This window comes from Salvelinus fontinalis, chromosome 29 (assembly GCF_029448725.1).
Source record: "Salvelinus fontinalis isolate EN_2023a chromosome 29, ASM2944872v1, whole genome shotgun sequence".
NCBI lineage: Eukaryota > Metazoa > Chordata > Actinopteri > Salmoniformes > Salmonidae > Salvelinus > Salvelinus fontinalis.
Window position 1 is genome coordinate 39206800 of NC_074693.1, and position 27427 is coordinate 39234226.

General features: G+C 40.2%; 1 protein-coding gene across 3 annotated transcripts in view; it reads left to right on the plus strand.

Moving 5' to 3' along the window:
• Positions 1-27427, plus strand: part of LOC129827967 (teneurin-3-like) — a 223676-nt gene that overhangs the window by 20502 nt on the left and 175747 nt on the right. For all 3 annotated transcript variants that reach the window (XM_055889282.1, XM_055889283.1, XM_055889284.1), the window contains exons 2-3: positions 15979-16350; positions 25202-25477. In XM_055889282.1, coding sequence (XP_055745257.1) covers positions 16083-16350; positions 25202-25477 — 544 coding nt within the window. In that variant the 5' untranslated portion in view covers positions 15979-16082. The remainder of the gene's footprint in view (positions 1-15978; positions 16351-25201; positions 25478-27427) is intronic.

Below are 27427 nucleotides of genomic sequence, written 5' to 3' on the forward strand. Positions count from 1 at the left end.
TGTCATCAGAAGACTCCACAATGTCTGGTGCAACGAAAATGTTTTTACGTAAATCATGTATTTCCTCATCGTCTGATTCATTTTCACAGTTAGAGAGTCAGAATGGCACGGTCGTCCTCCAGAAAGTAGTCCATCAATAGCGCCTGTTAAATTCAGTTGTAAGCGGTAGCAACACTTTTGCAGTTCTTCATGATATCCTTCAAAAAAGCAGCAGTAGAAAGGATTATCTATACAAACTGAGCAGCTCATGTTATAGACAGAAGCATGGCAGACTCCATGGCAGACCAATCAGAACTCAGCACTCGGTATGTCTAGCCAATCCATTATCTCAGCCAATCATGGCAATTCAGGTTCCTTTCTTTTTCTGTGGCTAAACCCACTAAGCTCGTAATTTAACAATTTTATTCATATTTACAGATGGCATACATGTTTTTAATTAAGGCACATGAAAGTTCACATGTTCCAGAAGACATTTCTATCAAAAAAATGCATTTGGATAAAAATAGACAATTTACGTTCAAATGAGGCTCCTGTGAAGTAGTGATGTGCGACATACGCCTAGTTTCCTGGAAATGGATCACATATGCCATTGCCAACAAACGAGCACTTTAGGGACAATCCAAGTAGAATTTTCATCCGAGACTGAAGGATAAATGCAATATCATGTTATATAAATATTTGAGATGGAATAGCCAGTGTTTTTGACAGACATGCCAAGCAGTAATTGATGTGACACTTTATTAGAAAATGTGTTTGACAAATGTTATGTTCATCATGCCATATTTTGATATAGCACTGAATCAGTCATTCAGTTTTCAGTCAACAATAATTTCAGTAATTGAGTCAGTTTACGTCAGTGCCTGTGATTGTCCTGCAATATCATTACAACTCCACTACTGCCAAGATTACATTTATTTCACTAAGGACATACTGATCATTGTTCCATTTGACTTTAAATAGCCAAATTCTGTTATATTTTCAGACGATGCAGTCAAACAATGCAGGTAATCAGGCCTAATGAATTGAAATGGGAATGTTCACAACCTTGGCCAAGCAGCCATTCCCATACAGTTCTCCATGAAGTTAATTTAGATACTATTCATCAGCTTCAGGACCTCATAATGTATACAATAAAACTACTAATCTCTGTATTGATATGCACTTTGGAGAAAACTAATGGAACATTGAATTAAGGCAGTGGCTACATGCAATACCGTTCATAAGTTTGGGGTCACTTAGAAATGTCCTTGTTTTTGAAAGAAAAGCAACATTTTTTTGTCCATTGAAATAACATCAAATTGATCAGAAATACAATGTAGACATTGATAATGTTGTAAATGCCTATTGTAGCTGGAAACGGCTGATTTTTAATGGAATGTCTACATAGGTGTACAGAGGCCCATTATCAGCAACCATCACTCCTGTGTTCCAATGGCACGTTGTGTTAGCTAATCCAAATTTATCATTTTAAAAGACTAATTGATAATTAGAAAACCCTTCTGCAATTATGTTAGCACACCTGAAAACTGTTGTCCTGATTAAAGAAGCAATAAAACTGGCCTTCTTTAGACTAGTTGAGTATCTGGAGCATCAGCATTTGTGGGTTTGATTATAGGCTCAAAATGGCCAGAAACAAAGACCTTTCTTGTGAAACTCGTCAGTCTATTCTTGTTCTGAGAAATGAAGACTATTCCATGAGATAAATTGCCAAGAAACTGAAGACCTCGTACAATGCTGTGTACTACTCCCTTCACAGAACAGCGCAAACTGGCTCTAACCAGAATAGAAAGATGAGTGGGAGGCCCCTGTGCATAACTGAGCAAGAGGACAAGTACATTAGAGTGTCTAGTTTGAGAAACAGACGCCTCACAAGTCCTCAAGTGGCAGCTTCATTAAATAGTACCCGCAAAACACCAGTCTCAACGTCAGCAGTGAAGAGGCGACCCCGGGATGCTGGCCTTCTAGGCAGAGTTCCACTGTCCAGTGTCTGTGTTCTTTTGCCCATCTTAATCTTTTATTTTTATTGGCCAGTCTGAGATATGGCGTTTTCTTTGCAATTCTTAGTTAGTCCGGGTAACTATTTAACTATCTGCATTTACCATTTTTTGCACTAACTCTTTTGACTTGTCACATACACTGCTTCTACTGTTTATAATCTATCCTGTTGGCAAGTCACTTTATTCCTAGTTGTCCATATCTACGTCAATTACCTCATACCCCTGCACATCGACTCGGTACTGGTAACCCGTGTATATATTTTTTTTTTTTTTTTTTTTTCTCTCTGCTTTGTTTGGAAGAGCCCATAAGTAATAATTTCACTGGTAGTCCACACTTATTGTTTACGAAGCTTGTGACAAATAAAACTGGATGTGATTCACCTCGGTGTCAAGCCCACCTCAAGTGAATCACTGTATATTTCAGGGAAATAAATTTCCACTATTGGCTGTGGTTATGATGAGGTTTATATCAATGTTGTAAGAAGTTTACATACTTGAGCATTGGAGCCTCTGTATTTCTCTCAGCTCTGTATTTCTCTCTCAGCTCTCAAAGTTCAACATCTTGCATCAGCAGGTTCCCTATTGTAAAGCTTTAGACAGAATGAACAGCAGTCTCGTTCTGATGGCATCCAGACCAGAACACATGGCAAAACCGGGCAATCTGCTTTCAACAGACAAACACTTCTGTCTCCAAAAATCACTGGTGTCTGGAGGGAACAGGCAGAAGCTGATGGAAATATGCCCTTGTTTCTCCTTGATCCATTCCAGAGAGTCGGAGAGAAGGAAGAGAAAAGAGAAGGAGAGATTAGAGACTCGACAAGATGAATTATGCAAAGCTGTCAGAGCCGGCTATTGTTGGAGGTGCTGGCTGTGTTAAAGTGAGCCGGCCCGATCCCCACCACCCTCCACCACTTTCACGACTTCCTTGGCGAAGTACCGTCTGGTCCCTGCAATAACTAATAGGGAAATGGCAAGGCCACAGAGGGGAAAAGATAGGGAGGGCAGAGGGCTTGGCCCTGCGGTGGCAGGTTGAACATCTGGGAAAGGGGGAAGCAACAAAAACGGCGAGCATACATTTTTATTGCCTTTATTTACAGAGTGTAGGGTCTGGGGGTCTGAGTTAATATTTAGAGCAGGCCCTCTGAATTGTAATTACTTGAACAAAGATGGCTCTGTGAAGATTTGCCATTTTCAGCAGGGAAGTCTCCAGTGACTACTGTAATCTTTGGAAAATGCACCTTGTTCTTACATCAGGAATGTGGGTCACTTCAGTTGAAACCACTTTATTTGGCTGTATTGGCTCTGAGCCACACCTGTGGTGGCTTCTCCTTTGGTCCTGAATCATGAGTGTGAAGATCTGTGTCCAAACAAGAGAATCGAGCTTAGATCATAAAAGCTTCCCAACTGGCCTTATTCTCGAAAATGTGTTTCCAAATTGACTAAAGTACATGGCTAAACACTATATTATACAACACGTGCATTCGGAAAGTATTCAGACCGCTTGACTTTTTCCACATTTTGTTACGTTACAGCCTTATTGTAAAATAAAAAAATCCTCATCAATCTACACACAATACCCCATAATGACAAAGTGAAAACAGATTTTTAGAAATAAATAAACAAATACCTTATTTAATTAAGTATTTAGACCATTTGCTATGAGACTCGAAATTGAGCTCAGGTGCATCCTGTTTTCATTGATCATCATTGATGTTTTTACAACTTGATTGGAGTACACCTGTGGTAAATTCAATTGATTGGACATGATTTGGAAAGGCACACACCTGTCTGTATTAGGTCCCACAGTTGACAGTGCATGTCAGAGGAAAAACCAATCCATGAGGTCGAAGGAATTGTCCGTAGAGCTCAGAGACATGATTGTGTCGAGGCAAAAATCTGGGGAATGGTACAAAAACGTTTCTGCAGCGTTGTAGGTCCCATAGAACACAATGACCTCCATCATTCTTAAATGGAAGAAGTTTGGAACCACCAAGACTCTTCCTAGAGCTGGCCGCCCGGCCAAACTGAGCAATCGGGGGAGAAGGTCCCTGGTCAAGGAGGTGACCAAGAACCCGATGGTCACTGACAGAGCTCTAAAGTTCCTCTGTGAAGATGGGAGAACCTTCCAGAAGGACGACCATCTCTGCAGCACTCCACCAATCTCTGGTCTGATAAAATCAAGATTGAACTCTTTGGCCTGAATGCCAAGCGTCACGTCGAGGAAACCTGGCACCATCTCTACGGGGAAGCATGGTGGTAGAAGCATCATGCTGTGGGGATGTTTTTCAGTGGCATGGAGACTACTCAAGATCGGGGGAAAGATGAACGGAGCAAAGTACAGAGAGATCCTTGATGAAATCCTGCTCCAGAGCACTCAGGACCTCAGACTGGGGCGAAGGTACATCTTCCAACAGGATTACGATCCTAAGCACACAGCCAAGACAATGCGGGAGTGGCTTCAGGACAAGTCTCTGAGTGGCTCAGCCAGAGCCCGGACTTGAACCCGATCAAACATCTCTGGAGAGACCTGAAAATAGCTGTGCAGCGACGCTCCCCATCCAACCAGACAGAGCTTGAGAAGATCTGCAGAGAAGAATGGGAGAAACTCCCCAAATACAGGTGTGCCAAGCTTGTAGCGTCATACCCAAGTAGACTCAGGGATGTAATTGCTGCCAAAGGTGCTTCATCAAAGTACTGAGTAAAGGATCTGAATACTTATGTAAATGTGATATTTTCCATTTATTTATTTGATCTGTTTTTGCTTTTGTCATTATGGGGTATTGTGTGTCGATTGATTCGGGGAAAAAACGATTTAATACATTTTAGAATGAGGCTGTAACTTAATAAGATGTGGAAAAAGTCAATAGGTCTGAATACTTTCCGAATGCACTGTATGGTGTATGGTTAATGTTTAAAAGAAAATTGGGTCTGCATATAACAGAAGAAGAGGTTTTCAGGGTACAATAGGTAACTGGCTGGGGAGTCATAGGCCTGTGTAGTGCTTTGCTACGCTACATAGATCACTGCCCGCCCTCACTGCCTTGCCAAAGGATCCCACTGTGCCACTAAATTACTGCAAGGTCGGCTTTTCCTTCTTGAGGTCAATCACTTATATTATCAAAGGTGACACATACAGAACAAATGACCTGTACAAATTGTACATTTTCCGTCCTTGCCATGAAGTGTCTTGTATCCTGACAGTATGTAGTACAGTTCTTAATCTGAATGAGGTGACTCCAGTGGTGTAAAAATACTTTAAAGTACTACTTAAGTAGTTTTGTTTTGGTAACTGTACTTTACTATTTATATTTTTGACAACTTTTACTTCACTACATTCCTAAAGAAAATTGTTATTTTTACTCCATACATTTTCCCTGACACCCGAAAGTACTCATTACATTTTGAATGCTTAGCAGGACAGAAAATGGTCCAATTCGCACACTTTTCAAGAGGTCATCCCTAATGCCTCTGATCTGGCGGACTCACTCAACACAAATACTTTGTTTTTAAATGATGTCTGAGTGTTGGAGTGTGACCCTGGCTATCTGTAAATAAAAAAATGGTGCTGTCTTTTTAAAAATTATTTGTACTTTTACATTTGATACTTAAGTATATTTTAGCAATTACATTTACTTTTGATACTTAAGGTATATTTAAAAACACATACTTTTAGACTTTTACTCAAGTAGTATTTTACTGGGTGACTTTCACTTTTACTTGAGTCATTTTCTATTAAGCTATCTTTACTTTTACTCAAGTATGAGAATGTAGTACTTTTTCCACCACTGGGCGACTCGAGGAACATTTCTGGTGTATTGCAGTAAGGCACACAGAAATGATGTAGGCCTATTTTGCGGTTCCTATATCCAAGCAACAAAGTGGCCTAATCAAATTACACCAGAAGTCCTTTTGTAGGCTTTAGCACCATGACAGCTTCTATGAGTATCTCTCTAGGGACCCTCAAAGCATCCTCATGCACAGGAACCACCTTCAGCGCATAGAGGACATTTTGATTAACCCTGAAAATGATGGTGTCAGTACCTTTTGCTATGCGTTCACCTGGTTTTGTGAGAATCTGGCCCGCCACATGTATCCCATAACACATCCAGGGGGGCTTATAGCTGATTAGGACACTAATCATTTCTCCCTGTAGTCGGTGTTAGGTTGTCGGCGGCTCAGCAGACAAGTTCCTAAGCATTAACAGTTATCAGCCCCTTTATCTTTACAGGTCTATAAAACATAAAAGAATGGAAATCGGGGAGGTTGGTGGGTGCATCCATTCTCGCCCACTGCACATTAATCTGTCAAATGTGTGTGGGTTCATGTTGGGAGTAGGATGGAGGGTTTACGTCTCTACACTTTGAATTGGTTTGAAAATGTCTTTCAGATTTCATCTCTGCATTGAGACTGGACACTGGCCAGGAGGACGGAAAGGAGGCAGTTAGGACAGCCTCCATCTGTCCTGGAAGATCCAATCCAGCAATATAACAGCTTTGCCCCGCTGGAGGTGTACCTACAGTTGAAGTCAGAAGTTTACATACACTTAGGTTGGAGTCATTAACTTGTTTTTCAACCTATAACAAACTATACTTTTGGCAAGTCGGTTTAAGACATCTACTTTGTGCATGACACAAGTAATTTTTTCAACAATTGTTTACAGACAGATTATTTCACTGTATCACAATTCCAGTGGGTCAGAAGTTTACATACACTAAGTTGACTGTGCCTTTAAACAGCTTGGAAAATTCCAGAAAATTATATCATGGCTTTAGAAGCTTCTGATAGGCTAAGTGACATAATTTGAGTAAATTGGAGGTGTACCTGTGGATGTATTTCAAGGCCTACCTTCAAACTCAGTGTTTCTTTGCTTGACATCATGGGAAAATCAAAAGAAATCAGCCAAGACCTCAGAAAAAAATTGTAGACCTCCACAAGTCTGGTTCATCTTTGGGAGCAATTTCCAAATGCCTGAAGGTACCACGTTCATCTGTACAAAAAAATAGTACACAAGTATAAACACCATGGGACCACGCAGCCGTCATATCTGTAACGCTCGTCTTCCTCCTCGTCTGAAGAGGAGCAAGGATCGGACCAAAACGCAGCGTGGGTTGAATACATAATAATTTTAATAATAATAACGAAGACGAAAATACACTTGAACAAACTACAAAATAATAAACGACGTTAACAGACCTGAACTTGAGAACACATAAAACAATGAACGCACGAACAGGAACAAACGAACGAACGAAACGAAACCGTACCGTGTGGTGAACAAACACAGACACAGCAACAATCACCCACAAACAAACAGTGAGAAACAGTCTACCTTAATATGGTTCTCAATCAGAGGAAATGTAAAACACCTGCCCTGATTGAGAACCATATCAGGCTAGTTGAATGAACCCAACATAGAAACACATAACATAGAATGCCCACCCAGCTCACGTCCTGACCAACTAAACTAGACTAAACAATGGAAATAAGGTGAGGAACGTGACAATATCGCTTAGGAAGGAGACGCGGTCTGTCTCCTAGAGATGAACGTACTTTGGTGCGAAAGTGCAAATCAATCCCAGAACAACAGCAAATGACCTTATGAAGATGCTGGAGGAAACGGGTACAAACGTATCTATATCCACAGTAAAATTAGTCCTATATCGACATAACCTGAAAGGCCGCTCAGCAAGGAAGAAGCCACTGCTCCAAAACCGCCATAAAAAGCCAGACTATGGTTTGCAACTGCACATGGGGACAAAGATCATACTTTTTGGAGAAATGTCCTCTGATGAAACAAAAATAGAACTGTTTGGCCATAATGACCATCGTTATGTTTGGAGGAAAAAGGGGGAGTCTTGCAAGCTGAAGAACACCATCCCAACCGTGAAGCACGGGGGTGACAGCATCATGTTGTGCAGGAGGGACTGGTGCACTTCACAAAATAGATAGCATCATGGGTACGGAAAATGATGTGGATATATTGAAGCAACATCGCAAGACATCAGTCAGGGAGTTAAAGCTTGGTCGCAAATGGGTCTTCCAATTGGACAATGACCCCAAGCATACTTCCAAAGTTGTGGCAAAATGGCTTAAGGACAACAAAGTGAAGGTATTGGAGTGTCCATCACAAAGCCCTGACCTCAATCCAATATAAAATGTGTGGGCAGAACTGAAAAAGCGTGTGTGAGCAAGGAGGCCTACAAACTGACTCAGTTACACCAGCTCTGTCAGGAGGAATGGGATAAACTTCACCCAACTTATTGTGGGAAGCTTGTGTAAGGCTACCAGAAACGTTTGACCGAAGTTAAACAATTTAAAGTCAATGCTACCAAATACTAATTGAGTGTAATGTAAACTTCTGACCAACTGGGAATGTGATGAAATAAATAAAAGCTGAAATAAATCATTGTCTTCACTATTATTCTGACATTTCACATTCTTAAACTAAAGTGGTGATCCTAACTGACCTAAGACAGGGAATTTTTTATTGGATTAAATGTCAGGAATTGTGAAATGTATTTGGCTAAGGTGTATGTAAACCTACTTCAACTGTACCTGCCTCAGGAGTCCGCTCTGAAACTGGGAGTGTACCAACAGCCGACAGCTGACCAGTGGCACCCTACCCCAAGGCTACCACTGTTCAGCAGGGTGTCAGGCCCTCCTCCACCTTTCCCAGAGCTTCCGACGCCATTCGCTGCTGCTGGTGCGGAGAGTCACGCTAGTCCCATCCCGTTTCCCCCTCTTCCTTCCCCATCAAATTCCATCACAACCACAGTCATTGGGCTGCTGGATTGGTGAGGTTTTGGCCTGCCTACGGTCTGTGGACCGACCAAGGTCCACTTTGACCATGGTGCCGTTTCCCACGGTTCTTCTCTAATATTGGCACCATCGTCACTTTGTGACTGTTTTTACTTGCTGTGGGAGCAATCAGCACTCTTTAAAAGAGACTATATTCACCCAATCCGCAGGTGTTCCAGGATTATTTCCAGCAACATTGCAAACTGTTTTAGAAACTGATGGTCTGTGTCTGGTAGTGCTCCAGTCCTCCCTGTCATAATCAGCAACAGAGGACAGGGAAAATATTATGTCCCATAGTGCGGTTAATTTAATTAACATAATTTATGTTCCTATAACTCCCCTGAATGCCTTTGTCATTCCGGCAGTTATCCATGTCAAGATCGGTTTATTGAATGTAAGATCTCTATAAAATTGGTTGTTCCTATGCAATGGTTTTAATATTTCCAATGACATATTTTCATGATTTCTGAAACCTGATTTGAGTTCTCTAAATGAAACTACACCGTCAGCCTTTTCTTATACACAGAAATCCAGCCTGTCTGTCCGTGGTGGTGGGGTAGCAGTCATTTATAGAGACAATACAGTGCCTTCAGAAAGTATTCATACCCCTTGACTTAATCCACATTTTGTTGTGTTACAGCCTAAATTAAAAATTGATTATATCATGTGTTTTTGTCACACATCTATACATAACACCCCATAATGAAAAAGTGAAAACATGTTTTTAGAAATTTTTGCTAATTTAGTGAATATTTTATATGGAAATATCAAATTTTATATAATTATTCATTCCCCTGAGACAATACATGTTGGAATCACCTTTGGAAGCGATTACAGCTGTCAGTCTTTCTGGGTAAGTATCTAAGAGTTTTGCACACATGGATTGTACAATAAGGTGAATTTGTCTCCCAGTGTCTGTTGGAAATCAGACAACCAGGTTTTCCTCTAGGATTTTGCCTGTGCTTAGCTCTATTGTTTCTTTAAAAAAAAAATAATCCCTAGTTCTTGCCGATGACAAGAATACCCATAACATGATGCAGCCACCACCATGCTTGAAAATATGAAGAGTGATGTACTCAGTTATGTGTTGTGTTGGATTTGTCCAAACATAGCGCTTTTGTATTCAGGACATAAAGTTAATTTCTTTGCCACATTTTTGGCAAGTTTACGTTAGTGCCTTATTGCAAACAGCATGCATGTTTTGAAATATATTTATTCTATACTGGCTTCCTTCAGTTAGTATTGTGGAGTAACTACAATGTTGTTGATCCATCCTCAGTTTTCTCCTATCACAGCCATTTAACTCTGCAACTGTTTTAAAGTCACCATTGGCCTCATGGTGAAATCCATAAGCTGTTTCCTTCCCCTCCGGCAACTGAGTTAGGAATGACGCCTGTATATTTGTAGTAACTGAGTATATTGATACACCATCCAAAGTGTAATTAATAACTTCAGCATGCACAAAGGGATATTCAATGTCTGCTTTCTTTATTTTTACCCATCTACCAATAGGTGCCCTTCTTTGAGAGACATTGGAAAAACTCCCTCTGTGGTTGAATCCATGTTTGAAATTCACTGCTCCACTAAGGGGACCTTACAGATAATTCTATGTGTGGGGTATAGAGATGAGGTAGTCATTCAAAAATCATGTTAAACACTATTATTGAACACACTGAGTCCATGCAACTTATCATGTGACTTGTTAAGCACATTTTTACTCCTGAACTTATTTAGGCTTGCCATAACAAAGTGGTTGAATACTTTACATTTCAGCTTTTCATACTGAATTTGTAAACATTTCTAAAAACATGATTCCACTTTGGCATTATGGGGTATTGTGTGTAGGCCAGTAACACAAAATCTAAATGTAATCAATTTTAAATTCAGGGGTGTGAACTTTCTGAAGGCAACGTATACACACTATATATACAAAAGTATGTGGACGCCCCTTCAAATGAGTGTACTTGGCTATTTCAGCCACACTCGTTGCTGACAGGTGCATAAAATCGAGCACACAGCCTTTCAATCTCCATAGACAAACATATGCTGTAGAATGGCCTTACTGAAGAGCTCAGTGACTTTCAACGTGGCACCGCCATAGGATGCCGCCTTTCTAATAAGTCAGTTTGTCAAATTTCTTCCCAGCTACAGCTGCCCCGGTCAATTGTAAGTGCTGTTATTGTGAAGTGGAAATGTCTAGGAGCAACAATGGCTCAGCCGTGAAGTGGGTGTCCTAGATTGCAGCACTCACTACCGAGTTCCAAACTGTCTCTGGAAGCAACGTCAGCACAATAACTGTTCGTCGGGAGCTTCAGGAAATGGGTTTCCATGGCTGAGCAGCCGCACACAAGCCTAAGATCACAAATAGGCAATGCCAAGCGTCGGCCGGAGGGGTGTAAAGCTCGCCGCCATCGGACTTTTGAGCAGTGGAAACGCGTTCTTTGGAGTGATGAATCACGCTTCACCATCTGCAGTCCAACGGACGAATCTGGGTTTGGTGGATGCCAGGAGAACACCACCGCCCCCAATGCATAGTGCCAACTGTAAAGTTTGGTGGAGAAGGAATAATTGTCTGGGGATGTTTTTCATGGTTCGTGCCAGGGCCCTTAACGCTACAGCATACGTTGACATTCTAGATGATTCCATGCTTCCAACTTTGTGGCAACAGTTTGGGGAAGGCCCTTTCCTGTTTCAGCATGACAATGCCACCGTGCACAAAGCGAGGTCCATACGGTGTTGAAGAACTTGACTGGCCTGCACAGAGCCCTGACCTCAACCCCATCGAACACCTTTGGTATGAATTGGAACGCTGACTGCGAACCAGGCCTAATCGCCCAACGTCAGTGCCCGAACTCACCAGTGCTCTTGTGGCCGAATGCAAGTAAGTCCCCACAACAATGTTCCTACATCTAGTGAAAAGCCTTCCCAGAAGAGTGGAGGCTGTTATAGCAGCAAAGGTGGGACCAACTCCATATTAATGCCCATGATTTTGAAATGAGATGTTCTGCAAGCAGGTGTCCACATACTTAATTTTACATAATTATGACATAACATTGAAGTTTGTGCAATGTAACAGCAACATTTAGACTTAGGTTTGGCACCCGTTCGATAAAATACAAAACGGTTCCGTATTTCACTGAAAGAATAAACATTTTGTTTTCGAAATGATAGTTTCCGGATTTGACCATATTAATGACCTAAGGCTTGTATTTCTGTGTGTTTATTATATTCTAATTAAGTCTATGATTTTATATTTGATAGAGCAGTCTGACTGAGCGGTGGTAGGCAGCAGCAAGCTCGTAAGCATTCAATCAAACAGCACTTTCCTGCGTTTGCCATCACCTCAAGCCTATCAACTCCCGAGATTAGGCTGGCAATACTGTAGTGCCTATAAGAACATCCAATAGTCATAGGTATATGAAATACAAATGGTATAGGGAGAAATAATCCTATAATTTCAATAATAACTACAACCTAAAACTTCTTAACTGGGAATATTGAAGTCTCATGTTAAAAGGAACCACCAGCTTTCATATGTTCTCATGTTCTGAGCAAGGAATTTAAACATTAGCTTTTTTACATGGCACATATTGCACTTTTACTTTCTTCTCCAACACTGTGTTTTTGCATTATTTAAAACAAATTGAACATGTTTCAATATTTATTTGAGGCTAAATTGATTTTATTTATGTATTATATTAAGTTAAAATAAGTGTTCATTCAGTATTGTTTTTTTGGTCCTCCAATAATCTGTATCGGTGTTGAAAATCATAAGCGGTCGACCTCTAATCTGTACTTTACTCTTTATATTTTTCACAACTTGTACTTTTACTTCACAACATTCCTAAAGAAAATGATGTACTTTTTACTCCAACATTTTCCCTGGCACCCAAAAGTATTCATTACATTTTGAATGCTTAGCAGAACAGAAAATGGTCCAATTCGCACACTTTTCAAGAGGTCATTCCTACTGCCTTTGATCTGGCGGACTCACTAAACACAAATGCTTTGTTTTTAAATGATGTCTGAGTGTTGGAGTGTGACCCTGGCTATCTGTAAATAAACATATATTTTTTTTAAAGGGTGTTGTCTGGTTTGCTTCATATATGGAAATTTAAATAATTTGGACTTTTACTTTTAATACTTAAGAGTATTTTAGCAATTACATTTACTGTTGATACTTAACTACATTTAAAACCAAACACTTTTAGTCTTTTACTCAAGTAGTATTTTACTGGGTAACTTTCCCTTTTACTTGAGTCATTTTCTATTAAGGTATCTATACTTTTACTCAAGTATGAGAATGTAGTACTTTTCCTACCACTGCCACCCTCTTAAACCTAACAGTTTGTTCACTGCAGAATTCTCTCACCTGCTATATTTGGTTATTCTTGGAGAGCTAAACATGAATGTGTGTTGCCCAAGTAATGCACTGGCTGGGGAGTATTTTAACCTGTTAGAATCCTTTAACTTTGCTATATGCCACAGGGCCTTCACACAACAAAGATCATCCTCTTGATCTCATGATGATCTAAATATTGATAACTTGATGGGTGTGTCTCTGACCATCTCAGTATTGTTTCGAAAGTGCTTTCTTCTAAAAATGTGTATGTCCCCAGTCCCTCTAACGTCATTCTTCACCACAACTGCTAATACATTTACCAATGCTTTTTCATCCTATACTAATGATCCTGTTCTGTGTCATCACTGATGATTTGCTGAACATTTTCAATGACATTTCAGGCTACTTTAGACTCTGTGGCGCCAGTTATAACCAAGAATAAACTGTCTGCCAGTATCGCCTTGTTAAATGACCACACTTGTGCTCAGAAAGGCTTATCGTAAATGGAAGGGCTGCAAACTTCAAGTATTCTATGAAGTAATGAAGGATCTGGTGAGAAATGATCTGTTAACAGTTTTTGTGATTCTGTATAGAATAATCTACTGTCTGCTGCTTCCCTTTACTCCTTTGAGAAAATATCCTTTGAGTCCCTCCTTGATGCTGTAGCTCACATGAAGACCTCCTGTTGCCTCTTAGACATGATCCCTACTGGACTACTGAAAGAGGTTATGCCTACTGTCGGCCCCAACATTCTGTCTATTGTAAATAGCTCCCTGATTTCTGTCTCCGTTCCAACCTATTTTAAAACTGCTCTGGTTCAACATCTCCTTAAAAAGTCCAATCTCAACCCTCCTCATAATTGTTTATCCAATATTGTAGAAAAAGTTGTTTTCACACAATCGGTGGCTTATTTGCATATGAATAATTATCTGAAAATTCCAGTCAGGCTTCCACTCACTTCACAGCAGAGAAACATATTTTTTGAAGGTCAGTAATGACCTTCTGTTGGCTGTCTATCTATGTGGCAGGCGTTTCTCAGTGAGCATTGAGTATCGTCCCCAGCCCCTATTCCCTATGGTGTCCCTCAGGTGTCAATTCTGGGGCCCATCCTGTTTTCTCTGTACATGCTTCCCCTTGGTGACATCATCTGCAATCATAGCATTCAGCTTCACTGCTATGCGGATGACACAACGTTTTAAGTGTCTTCCTGACATCAAATGTCTGACAATTTTCTCCAGCTCAGTGATAAGCAATCAGAGGTTGTTTTATTTGGCCCCCTCCTTGATAGAACCCAGGTTGTAAATAACCTTGGTCTTTTGTCCATCAATGTATAGCCCACGGCCAGAAACGTTGGTGTCTTTGACCCTGACCTAAACCCTGAGCTGCATGTAAAGAAGATTGTTCAGTCCTGTTTTTATCATCTAAGAAGTATAGCTAAAGTCAAGTCTTTTTATCTCAGTCACTGATCTGGAGAATGTTATACATGCTTTTTTTTCCCTCCTCTCCCCTAGATTACTGTAAGTCATTGTATACGTGTCTCAGTCAGAAATCACTTCACAGTCTACAGTTCAAAATGCTGCAGCACAGCTTTTAACAGGCACCAGAAAATCGAACCATATCAAACCCCATTTTAGCTTCTTTACACTTGGCTACCAGTAACTTTTTTAGAATACATTTTAAAATGGTATTAATCACGTTTCAGGCTTGGTTCAGCCCCATCCTGTATCTCTGATCTTTAATCCCCCTACGAACCAGGATGCAGCCTGAGATCCTCTGGCAAGGCACTGTTGACCATAACAAAGTCTAAGTTGAAAACTAAATGTAACCAGTCATTTGCCATTAGGGCCACTAGACTTTGGAATGGTCTGCCAGAGCAGATCAGGCTTGTAGATTCAGTGCCTATTTTTAAATCCCATCTGAAGACGCACTTTTATAAAGATGCTTTTAATGTATGATTTCAATGTATGATTTGAACTAATTAATGTATAATGAATCTTTTTTTTCATTCTCCTTCTTCCTGTCTTTGTTTCTTTTCTTAGTAATTTTATTTGATTATTTTATAATACATTTTAAGCAATTTGTTACATATATTGAAAGTGCTATACAAATGTGGTTGTCGTTCTTGTTATTATCATTATTATTATTATATTCATGACCCTTGGATCCAACCTCTACCTTTAGTGCTTCTGGAAGTCTCTACCAGGACAGGATCTCCAGGTATTCTTCCATATCTTAACAGGCACAAGGCATCATTCAAATATTTTGATGATTGGTGTAAAGCAAAGTTTCAGTTGATCAGTTTCAGTAGAGGAAAGGTAGGGGTGTTCGGGCTTCCAGCTGAGCCAAGACAGAAATGAACGTGTGGTATTTCGGGATGAGTGGAAAAGGTTGGTATTAAACACTGGAGCGCCACACCGGGGATTCTCACCACTCACTCTCCCCTTGGGGTTTTGCGGATTCGTTTTATTCTTTCTTCCCACGTCTGTCCCCATTTTACCGAAATCCTCACCAGTGAAAATCGACCCTACACTTAACGGTAGCGGCTAATCAAAGTGTCTAAATGAACGTCTACCTCAGATATATATATAGATAGATATATATATATATATATATCACACACACACAACCAAGTTGTGTCCAAAAGAATAAAAGAAAGTGTGAGTGAGTCAGTGAGAGGAGATCTGTTTTATTGAGGGGAGTTCATGCATGGCATGGCTGACGGGTGGGGTTTCGAGAGGTGGTGGTGGTGCTGTGGTGGGAGTGAGTGTGGGCTTTTGAAGATTAAGTGGGCGGATTAGTGTTATCTGAGCTTCTCATCTCACCCCCTCTCTGTTTGTCCAGGTCGACAGAAATACAGAGGGAGAGACTTACCAGCAGCGTAAAGCGGAATATCCCAAAGCGATCGTCTCAGGAGAGAACGGGGGAGAACACAGTATGCAGGCAGCATGGAACAGGTGAAGGAGCAGCGGCCCTTCTGCTCGCTCTCCAAGAGCCAGAGAGACCGGGAGAGAGACCACGAAAGGGAGCGGGATCTGGAACGGCGTTACACCGCATCATCGACAGACAGAGAAGGGGCCTGCCGGGTGCCTACACAGAAGTCCTACAGCTCTAGCGAGACGCTGCAGGCCTACGACCATGACCCCGCCCGGCTGCTATTCTCAGGCCGAGTCAAGGAAATGGCCTATCAGGAGACCAATGACTACGGCAGACCAGGTCAGTAGAGTCACAGCTCTATTCCAATGATATGAAATCATTGCAATACGCCCATTATATGCTTAATAATGGGCGTATTGTATAGATATAATTTGTTTAGATGAGATTTGATTCAGATTTCATATGTGTATTTTTAAACATAATTAACTTGGGAACACATGGAGTTTGGTAAAAAGAAAATTGTGAGAATATAAATTCATTGTCTACAATTTAGCTCATTGACATAGAAAATATTTTTGATACCGTATTAGTAAGTCTGATGTTTTGTCTAAGGTAAGGTATCCCATGGGTTTCTTTAAACTGGTGGTGGTCTTTATCTTCTTGTATGATCAATTTACCAGCATTCATAGCTTGTCACTTGAGGTTTTTATTAATCCATGATGAAAAGTAGAGCTCTTTTCGATCTGTGCTTGAACTATGTACACATCCAAACAAAATTATCACCACTCCACTTCACATACCAATGATAATTACCCATCAAACTGCTGAGCAAATAACCCCGCTTTTTAATTGGTTGTTGGCAATTGGCAGGAAATGTTCATAATACGAATAACGTGTTATAGCGATTCTTGTTGATCTATGAACAGATCATAATTAATGACATATTTCTCATAGATTCCTGCTAATTGGCGCCAGCTGGAAATTAATAGCATTCTAACTAGGCTGTGGGACGAATGTTAGTTTTCCCTTTATTTCTCGGTCAATTTCGGACTTTTAGTGAAAAGGTAATGAGCTATTGGACTTATTTTCACCTCAATGATAATTCAGTCGGAGCACGATTGCGAATTAGTACTTTGTTTGAGCAACATGTCCTTGTTGAAATGTAAATCACAACTCCAAATACTGAATGATTCAGTTGAATTCGAAATTATTATGTGAAATGTTTTGCATTTTTAAGTGTTTATCTGTTTAGAAAAAAGTTAATTCACAACTTGGACCTTAATAAAAACCTAAAACTATACATTTGACTTATTATCCTATGAAGTTTGAAACGTTACGTAGAATATTGTCAATGTATCTTATTGTTCTGTTGCAGTTTTTAGCTTACAATGTTCTTTGTCAATTTCACTTGTTTTTACCGGACTAACCGGTAAACTAAATATAAATGCAAGAAACTGATTTTTGTAAATTATTTTATTAATTGCTATTGTACTTATATTAGTCTTACTACTTGCATTGTCTGCAATGGTATTTTAAATTAATATGGGTAAAATACATGTGTGTAATCTTATGCTGCATGAATTCACATTTTCAAACGTTCAGCTAGAAGAATAAAAAATACAAATATTCATGGAAAACTTTGACTGTACATTTTCCCCCAAATACATTTTAGAAAATAACTACAGTGAACAATAATTTATATTACTTGGTATAATTGAATTTTGTCCACACATTTAGAAATGTTACTTTGGTAGATTTTTTTCTGTTTACTTCAGACCACATTTTGTATTTACTCAATCCAGCATTGACAGTGTAAATTTCCATGCATCTGTTTTTATCACTTTTTGTTTCTATATTAAATCCTCACTTTAAGTTCAGATTTACAAACGATTAAGAAGACACGGAGCCGTGAATCTGTTACAATTTACGATTTCGATAGTTGGACACAATGAGTGGGATCATCTTTTCCTTGAGTACTCTAGAGGAATGTTGTTTTCAGACGATTTGTTTTAGGTTCAAGTGTAAGGTCATTCCCGATAATCCTCAAAGAAACAAAATCCTATTTACTTCTATCTTAACTGACAGCATTTTAGCAACATGGACTCGTATTCAAGTCTGTTCATATACACCCCCAGGAAGAACATAACACCTTTTTAAATGTTTTCTCACAAGTGAGCAATTACATATTGTCATTTCACATTTTCATAAATTCTTAAGTCAATCAAATGTATTTATAAAACCATTTTTACATCAGCCAATGTCACAAAGTGCTATACAGAAACCCAGTCTAAAACCCCAAACAGCAAGCAATGCAGATGTAGAAGCACGTTGGCTAGGAAAAACTACCTAGAAAGGCAGTAACCTAGGAAGAAACCTAGAGAGGAACCAGGTTCTGAGAGGTGGCTGGTCTTCTTCTGGCTGTGCTGGGTGGAGATTATAACAGTACATGGCTAAGTTGAAACGTTCATAGATGACCAACCGGGTCAAATAATAATAATCACAGTGGTTGTATGAAACAGGTCAGCACCTCAGGAGTAAATGTCAGTTGGCTTTTCATAGCCGATCCTTCAGAGTTAGAGACAGCAGGTGCTGTAGAGAGCGAGAGAGAGAGTCGCAAACAGCAGGTCAGGGACAAGTTAGCATGTCCGGTGAACAGGTCAGGGTTCCATAGCCGCAGGCAGAACAGATGAAACTGGAGCAGCAGCACAACTAGGTGGACTGGGGACAGAAAGGAGTCATCAGGCCAGGTAGTCCTGAGGCATGGTCCTAGGGCTCAGGTCCTTGGAAAGAAGAGAAAGAGAGAGAGAATTAGAGGGAGCCTACTTAAATTCACACAGGACACGGGATAAGACAGGAGAAAAACTCCAGATATAACAGACTGACCCTAGCCCCCCGATACATAAGCTATTGCAGCATAATTATGTTTGGGAATTACATATACTAAGGCATTTGTGAGTGGAAAAGCGGCAGTGCGTTTGGACAATTAATAGACATCTGTTGTCCAAGACCGGAGTCTACGCAGTGTCACATTGGTGTAAAGGATCGGGAGACAGGCGCAGGCATGCGTAATAGGGGTTTTTATGGACTAAAATTCCAGCGTGCCATGTAAAGGCACGGGGATGAAGACCAAACAAACACGTATACAAAACACAGGGTTGAAACCCAAACAAAAGAGCGAGGAGTACCTCAAATAAATAAACGGGGCGCACAATGATACCACACGGGACAAAACCCGGAATCATCTGCACAATACAAGTGGCACCAAAGCCAAAACAACACAGCTCAGGTACTCACACGACCAACAGACATTGTAACAATAATCGACAAGACCATGGTGAATAAAGGGCACTTTTATACAATTACTAATCAAGGAAATGGGGACCAGGTGTGCGTAATGACACATTTCCGGAGGTATCCGTGACACGCAGACCGGTGCGCCATAGCCATAGCTACAGTAGGCCTTTTTGCAAACAAGGCATTTGCCACTCAGGTCTGCCATCATTCACTTTGAACTGGACTGTGTGTTTACAGGTAGCTGCAACAGCACAATGTTAGATCATTAGAACGCATTCGCCAAAGCCACAGAATACACCTTAATGGATTTTTGCAAATATATAAATACCACGGGAGTCCTCTTACATTTGGGAACTTTACAGTCCTATTGATCAAACAACCATGAAAAGGTAGGCAGTTATGCACATCAACAACAACAAGATCAACGACTAATGCTAGCCAGAACAACATGTGCTAAAATATAACGTAGGAACATTTAGATGAACTCTCAATATTTTTCAGCTCGTCAAAATTGCACTAATAACAATGGGGCATTGTATCTTACTTGTCCTTCTGCAGCTTGCCTGCCAGGAAATGAATTCTTGTCCCAACCAAACTCCCAAACTAATTGGCTAAAGTTCCTCTGTCCAGTGTCTGTGTTCTTTTGCCCATTTTAATATTTTATTTTCATTGGGCAATCTGAGAAACGTCTTTTTCTTTGCAACTCTGCCTAGAAGGCCAGCATCCCGGAGTCGCCTCTTCACTGTTGACGTTGAGACTGGTGTTTTGCGGGTACTATTTAATGAAGCTGCCAGTTGAGGACTTGGGGCGTCTTTCTCAAACTAGACACTTTAATGTACTTGTCCTCTATTTGGGTTAGATACAGTTGCGCTATTCTGTGAAGGGAGTATTACACAGCGTTGTACGAGATCTTCAGTTTCTTAGCAATTTCTCGCATGGGATAGACTTAATTTCTCAGAACAAGATTAGACTGACAAGTTTCAGAAGAAAGGTCTTTGTTTCTGGTCATTTTGAGCCTGTAATCGAACCCATAAATGCTGATGCTCCAGATTCTCAACTACAGTGCCTTAGTTGATTTAATATTACCTAGACTCCATCCAAACCACCACATTACAGTGCCTTGCAAAAGTATTCATCCCCCCTTGGTGTTTTTTCCTATTTTGTTGCATTACAACCTGTAATAAAAATAGATTTGTTTTTGTATTTCATGTAATGGACATACACAGTGAAATGAAAAAAGAACTTGATTCAAAGAATGTAAAAAAATGTAAAACAGAAAAATGGTGCGTGCATATGTATTCACCCCCTTTGCTATGAAGCCCCTAAATAAGATCTGGTGCAACCACTTACCGTGAGAAGTCACATAATTAGTTAAATAAAGTCCACCTGTGTGCAATCTAAGTGTCACATGATCTGTCATATGATCTCAGTATATTTACATATTTTCTGAAATGCCCCAGTGTCTGCAACACCATTAAGCAATAGGCACTATGAAAACCAAGGAGCTCTCCAAACAGGTCAGGGACAACGTTGTGGAGAAGTACAGATCAGGGTTGGGTTATAAAAACATTATCCAAAACTTTGAACTTAGCACGGAGCACCATTAAATACATTATAAATAAATGGATAGAATATGGCACCACAACAAACCTGCCAAGAGAGGGGTGCCCAACAGAACTCACAGACCAGGCAAGGAGGGCATTAACCAGAAGAGGCAACAAAGATAACCCTGGAGGAGCTGCAAAGCTCCACAGCGGAGATTGGAGAATCTGTCCATAGGACCACTTTAAGCCGTACACACCACAGAGTTGGGCTTTATGGAAGAGTTGCCAGAAAAAACTTAGCAAACATGTTTGGTGTTCGCCAGAAGGCATGTCGGAGACTCTCCAAACATATGGAAGAAGGTACTCTTCTAAAATTGAGCTTTTTGGCCATCAAGGTAAACGCTATGTCTGGCGCAAACCCAACACTTCTCATCACCAGGAGAACACCATCCCCACAGCGAAGCATGTTGATGGCAGCATCATGCTGTGTTGATGTTTTTCATTGGCGGGGACTGGGAAACTGGTGAGAATTAAAGGAATGATGGATGGCACTAAATACAGGTAAATTCTTAAGGGAAACCTGTTTCAGTCTTCCAGAGATTTGAGACTGGGATGGAAGTTCACCTTCCAGCAGGACAATGACCCTAAGCATACTGCTAAAGCAACACTTGAGAGGTTTAAAGTCAAGCATTTACATGTCTTGGAATGGCCTAGTCAAAGCCCAGACCTCAATCCAATTGAGAATATGTGGTATGACTTAAAGATTGCTGTACACCAGCGGAACCCATCCAACTTGAAGGAGCTGGAGCAGTTTTGCCTTGAAGAATGGGAAAAAAATCCCAGTGGCTAGATATGCCAAGCTTATAGAGACATACCCCAAGAGACTTGCAGCTGTAATTGCTGCAAAAGGTAGCTCTACAAAGTATTGACTTTGAGGGGGTGAATAGTTATGCATGCTCAAGAGGTAAAACATTTTTGTGTTTATTTTTTGTTTGTTTCACAATAAAAACTATTTTGCATCTTCAAAGTGGTAGGCATGTTGTGTAAATCAAATGACACAAACCCCCAAAAAATCCATTTTAATTCCAGGTGGTAAGGCAACAAAATAGGAAAAATGCCAAGGGGGTGAATACTTTCGCAAGCCACAGTAGTCTAAAGAAGGCCAGTTCTATTGCTTCTTTAATCAGGACAACAGTTTTCAGCTGTGCTAACATAATTGCAAAAGGGTTTTCTAAAGATCAATTAGCCTTTTAAAATGATGAACTTGGATTAGCAAACATAACGTGCCATTGGAACACAGGAGTGATGGTTGCTGATAATTGGCCTCTGTCCGCCTTTTCTATTCCATTAGAAATCAGCCGTTTCCAGCTACAATAGTCATTCACAACATTAACAGTGTCTACACTGTATTTCTGATCAATTTGATGTTATTTTTATGGACCCAAAAATGATTTTCTTTCAACATCAAGGACATTTCTAAGTGACCCCAAACTTTTGAATGGTAGTGTACATAGCGCATTGATATCTATCACACTGCTTCTCTCTTATTTAGTTATTTGCGCCTTACAGATTGTGGTTGTTGTGGATGGCTGTTCACAAATCTAAATGTGTATTTGAACCCAATAGTGGTTGATTTCAAGAAGTTTAAGTTGCTCATCAATCATTGTTTTTGAAACCAGTGGACAGCCTTTGAAATATATGCTCAAGCAACATCTGCATAGTGCGGATCCCGTGGAATAAAAGTGAGGCTTTTTGCTCATTCTAATTAATGCTGATAAAAAAAATATATTTTGTAAAATAATAGTTAAGACATCAAAACTATGAAATAACACATTTGGAATCATGTAGTAACCAAACAACTGTTAAACAAATCAAAATATATTTTATATTCTTCAAAGTAGCAAAGCTGTCATCAAGTCAAAGGGTGCGGCTACTTTGAAAAATCTAAAATCTAACATATATGTTCATTTGTTGTCACGTTCCTGACCTTATTGCCCTTGTTTTTTTATTTATTTAGTATGGTCAGGGCGTGAGTTGGGGAGGGCAGTCTATGTTATTTGTTTCTATGTTTAGGTTTGTTCTTTTGGCCTAATATGGTTCTCAATCAGAGACAGGTGTTTGTCATTGTCTCTGATTGGGAGCCATATTCAGGTAGGCTGTTTTCACTGGTTGTTTGTGGGTGATTGTTGCTGTGTCTGTGTTTGTTCGCCACACTGTACTGTTTCATTCGTTCGTTCGTTCGTTTGTTCCTGTTCGTGTTCGTGTTCGTGCATTCATGTTTTATATGTTCTCAAGTTCAGGTCTGTTCACGTCGTTTATTGTTTTGTAGTTTGTTCAAGTGTTTTTTCGTCTTCGTTTAATAAACTATAGTATGTATTCAAACCACGCTGCGCTTTGGTCCGATCCTTGCTCCTCCTCAGACGAGGAGGAAGACGAACATTACATTTGTTAAACACTTATTTTGGTTACTACATGATTCCATATCTGTTATTTCATAATTTAGATGTCTTCACTACTATTTTAAAATAAAGAAAAACCCTTGAATGAGTAGGTGTGTTCAAAGTTTTGACTGGTACTGTATATCCATTGATTCTCGAAGAATATAACTTATAAATGCCTCATGAGCTTAGTTCACCTGTCACACTGAATGACAACCCAAAATAAGCTTGTTTTTCCCCCGATTTTTTGTAAACATTGCAAATGTAAACAAAAACTGTATAGCCTCATGTATAGCCTCATAACATGGTTAAAACAATCATTTTGATATCATTGATGGTCAGTCCTTGCATCCATAGCTCTGTTTATTCATCTGAGAGTGGTTACATTTCTCCAGGCACATCCCTCAGCTTTTAACAAAAATAGGCCGTTTTGTTATTATTTTATCTGTGTATTTGCCCTTTAACCTGTCAGGGAACGGGGTGAGCGGAACGCCAACAGCCAAGGAAATTGCAGGGCGCCAAATTCAATCAACAGAAAATCTCATAATTCAAATTTCTCAAACATACAAGTATTAGACACCATTTTAAATATAAACTTCTCGTTAATTCAACCACAGTGTCAGATTTCAAAAAAGCTTTACGGAAAAAGCAAACCATGCAATAATCTGAGTACGGCGCTCAGAGACCAAAACATATACCCGCCATGGAATACAATGGAACTCAAGCTAACTCTCACGTGAACGCACATGGTCAGCTCATGGCACTCTGGGAGAGACATTACTCAATCCCCTCTCATTCGCCCCCACTTCACAGTAGAGGCATCAAACAAGGTTCTAAAGACTGTTGACATCTAGTGGAAGCCTTAGGAAGTGCAATTTGACCCCATAGACACTGTATATTCGATAGGCAAAGAGTTGAAAAACTACAAACCTCAGATTTCCCACTTCCTGGTTGAATTTTTCTCAGGTTTTCGCCTGCCATATTAGTTATGTTATACTCACAGACATCATTCAAACAGTTTTAGAAACTTCAGAGTGTTAATATGCATATATTAGCAACTGGGACTGAGTAGCAGGCAGTTTACTCTGGGCACGCTTTTCACCCAAACGTGAAAATTCTGCCCCCTATCCCAAACAAGTTAAACAGCTGCATATTATCAAGATATCAGTATTTTCAGTAGTGCTCAAAGCATGCCATTCCATGAGCGCAGCATTTATTTTTCAACTAGAATCAATGAGCCCAACCGTCCTCCATGACATCAAAATCATAAACAGTAGGGCTGGCTAATAAGTCCTTAGTTTTGGGGTTATTCTCAGGTAATACAATTTGGCTAATCTATACTTCTGTATTTCTAAGTCCTATTCTTGAAATCAAGGGGTATAACATTTATTGTAATGACTGTAATTCTGATAGACTTTGGTTTTTAATGTAAAGATATAATTTAATATTTTTTATTATTATTATTATATGTAGTAGAAACCGATGTGTTAGAAGAAGCCTACATAACCAATCCATAAAGTAAAATGTAACATCTATATATTGCCAGCTATGTAAACTTTAACATTGAGTTATCCTGCAATAGATGTTGTTCAATTGGAAACATACATGTTTGTCTTCTTCTAATGCTTTTTAAGGGGAATGTAATCTAAAAGTAACTGAATGTAATCAGAATATGTTGCTGAGTTTAGGTAATTCAAAAGTTACGTTACTGATTACAATTTTGGACAGGTAACTAGTAACGGATTACATTTAGAAGTAACGTACCCAACCCTGCCTACTGCTCTTCTAAGAACAGTCACACAATTTGAAAGCTATACACCGTGGCAGATATTCTGGGTTTAGGATTGGGGTTTGATAACATTGTTAAATTATCAGGCTGCTATTAAAAAGCACATTCTTTTTTTGATTTTACAGGACAGGGCTTCTCGCTGAGGCAACTTGGGATATGTGAGCCCTCCACACGCAGAGGCCTGGCCCTCTGCCCTGAAACGGGACTCTCACACCCCCTTGGTCGCTACTCCAGAAGAACGGTCCCCATAGAAAATCATGAGCCCACATCCCCGGAACGTACCATGGCTCTCTGGGGAAGGGGTGCCAAGTCAGGCCAAAGCTCGTGCCTGTCTAGTCGCTCCAACTCAGCCCTTACCATCACAGACACGGAAATTGACAATAAGTCGGACAACGAAATCGGTAAGTCTGCCCAACCTTTATTAGTTAAATGTGAGCCCCCTAACTCTTGTTTTGTGGAGATATTGTTTATGTACGAAGTTTAAAAAAAAAAATGTTCATCCTAGTCAGCAGTGTGTTATAGTCTTTCATTGGTGCTCAGGAAAACATTCATTTGTGGAAGCGATGAATGGTGGGTTCTGATTGGTGCAAGTGGTATTTGGAAGGGCAAGAACAGGCATGTGCAGCTTCTGTTTGGGGATGAAAGCTATGTTTCATGGCCTTTTGTGGATAAGAAATTGAGTGGTTGGTAGTCACCTGGCCCTCTCCACAGGGAAGTAGGGGAGTTTTGTAAAGTTTACCTATGGGCTAGCTTGTAATCAAAGATAGCTTTGTAAAGAGTCGGTCAGAGATTTTGCTTAGAAATTCCACAGTGGTTGAACGAGAACACACAATAGCTGATTAAGTAGGTTCAATGGTTTGAAGTGCAATGTTCTTGCTCGAAACCCGAAACTTGAGACTGTGGTATTCTTTTGAAGAGAGATCTTCTGTGCATCGAATGCGGGGTAAACAAGTATATTGCTTTAAGGTGGAACTAACTACTTTGCAGATATGAAACAAACAGACAGTAATATCAGCCAACAATATCAAATTCCCAGTTTATTCTACAAAACCAACTTTGTAAGAGGTTTTAAAAATAGGTTATATTTGACTCAAAATTCCATGACTTAGAGCAAGGCATTGTTAGCAGAATAGATGGATGGAGCTCAATGCATTACTTAAATACTGTAATTCACCAATACATTTCATGGTAGTCCAAAGAATATTGCTATCAGGTTGTTAATCACACCTGGCCTGGTACATTTTTTGCTGTCTCCACCCATTCGGGATGCACTGTTTCAGTTTCATTGACTCAATATCAAGTCATTGATATTGATATAAAAGCAGTTAGGAAAGCTAAAGCTAGCTTTTTCAAACTCAAACTCAAAAAAGTTATGGGACACTGTAGTCCATGGATTAAAAGAGCACCTCCTCCCAGCTGCCCACTGCACTGAGGCTAGGAAACACTGTCACAACCGATAAATCCACGATAATTGAGAATTTCAGTAAGCATTTTTCTACGGCTGGCCATACTTTCCACCTGGCTATCCCTACCCCGGTCAACTGCCCTGCACCCCCCACAGCAACTCGCCCAAGCTTCCCCCATTTCTCCTTCACCCAAATCCAGATAGCTGATGTTCTGAAAGTGCTACAAAATTTGGACCCCTACAAATCAGCCGGGCTAGACAATCTGGACCCTCTCTTTCTAAAATGATCTGCCAAAATTGTTGCAACCCCTATTACTAGCCTGTTCAACCTCTCTTTTGTATCGTCTGAGATCCCCAAAGATTGGAAAGCTGCCGCGGTCATCCCCATCTTCGAAGGGGGAGACACTCTAGACCCAAACTGCTACAGACCTATATCTATCCTACCTTGTCTTTCAATGGGCTTCGAAAGCCAAGTTTAACAAACAAATCACCGACCATTTTGAATCCCACCGTACCTTCTCCGCTATGCAATCTGACTTCTGAGCTGGTCATGGGTGCACCCCAGCCACGCTCAAGGTCCTAAACAATATCATAACTTCCATCGATAAGAGACAATGCTGTGCAGCCGTATTCATCGACATGGCCAAGGCTTTCAACACTGTCAATCACCACATTCTTATCGGCAGACTCAACAGCCTTGGTTTCTCAAATGACTGCCTCGCCTGGTTCACCAACTACTTCTCTGATAGAGTTCAGTGTGTCAAATCGGAGGACCTGTTGTCCGGACCTCTGGCAGTCTCTATGGGGGTTCCACAGGGTTCAATTCTCGGGCCGACTCTCTTCTCTGTATACAACAATGATGTCGTCTTTGGACACTGTGCTAATTAACCTCCAGACGAGCTTGAATGCCATACAACTCTCTTTCTGTGGCCTCCAACTGCTCTTA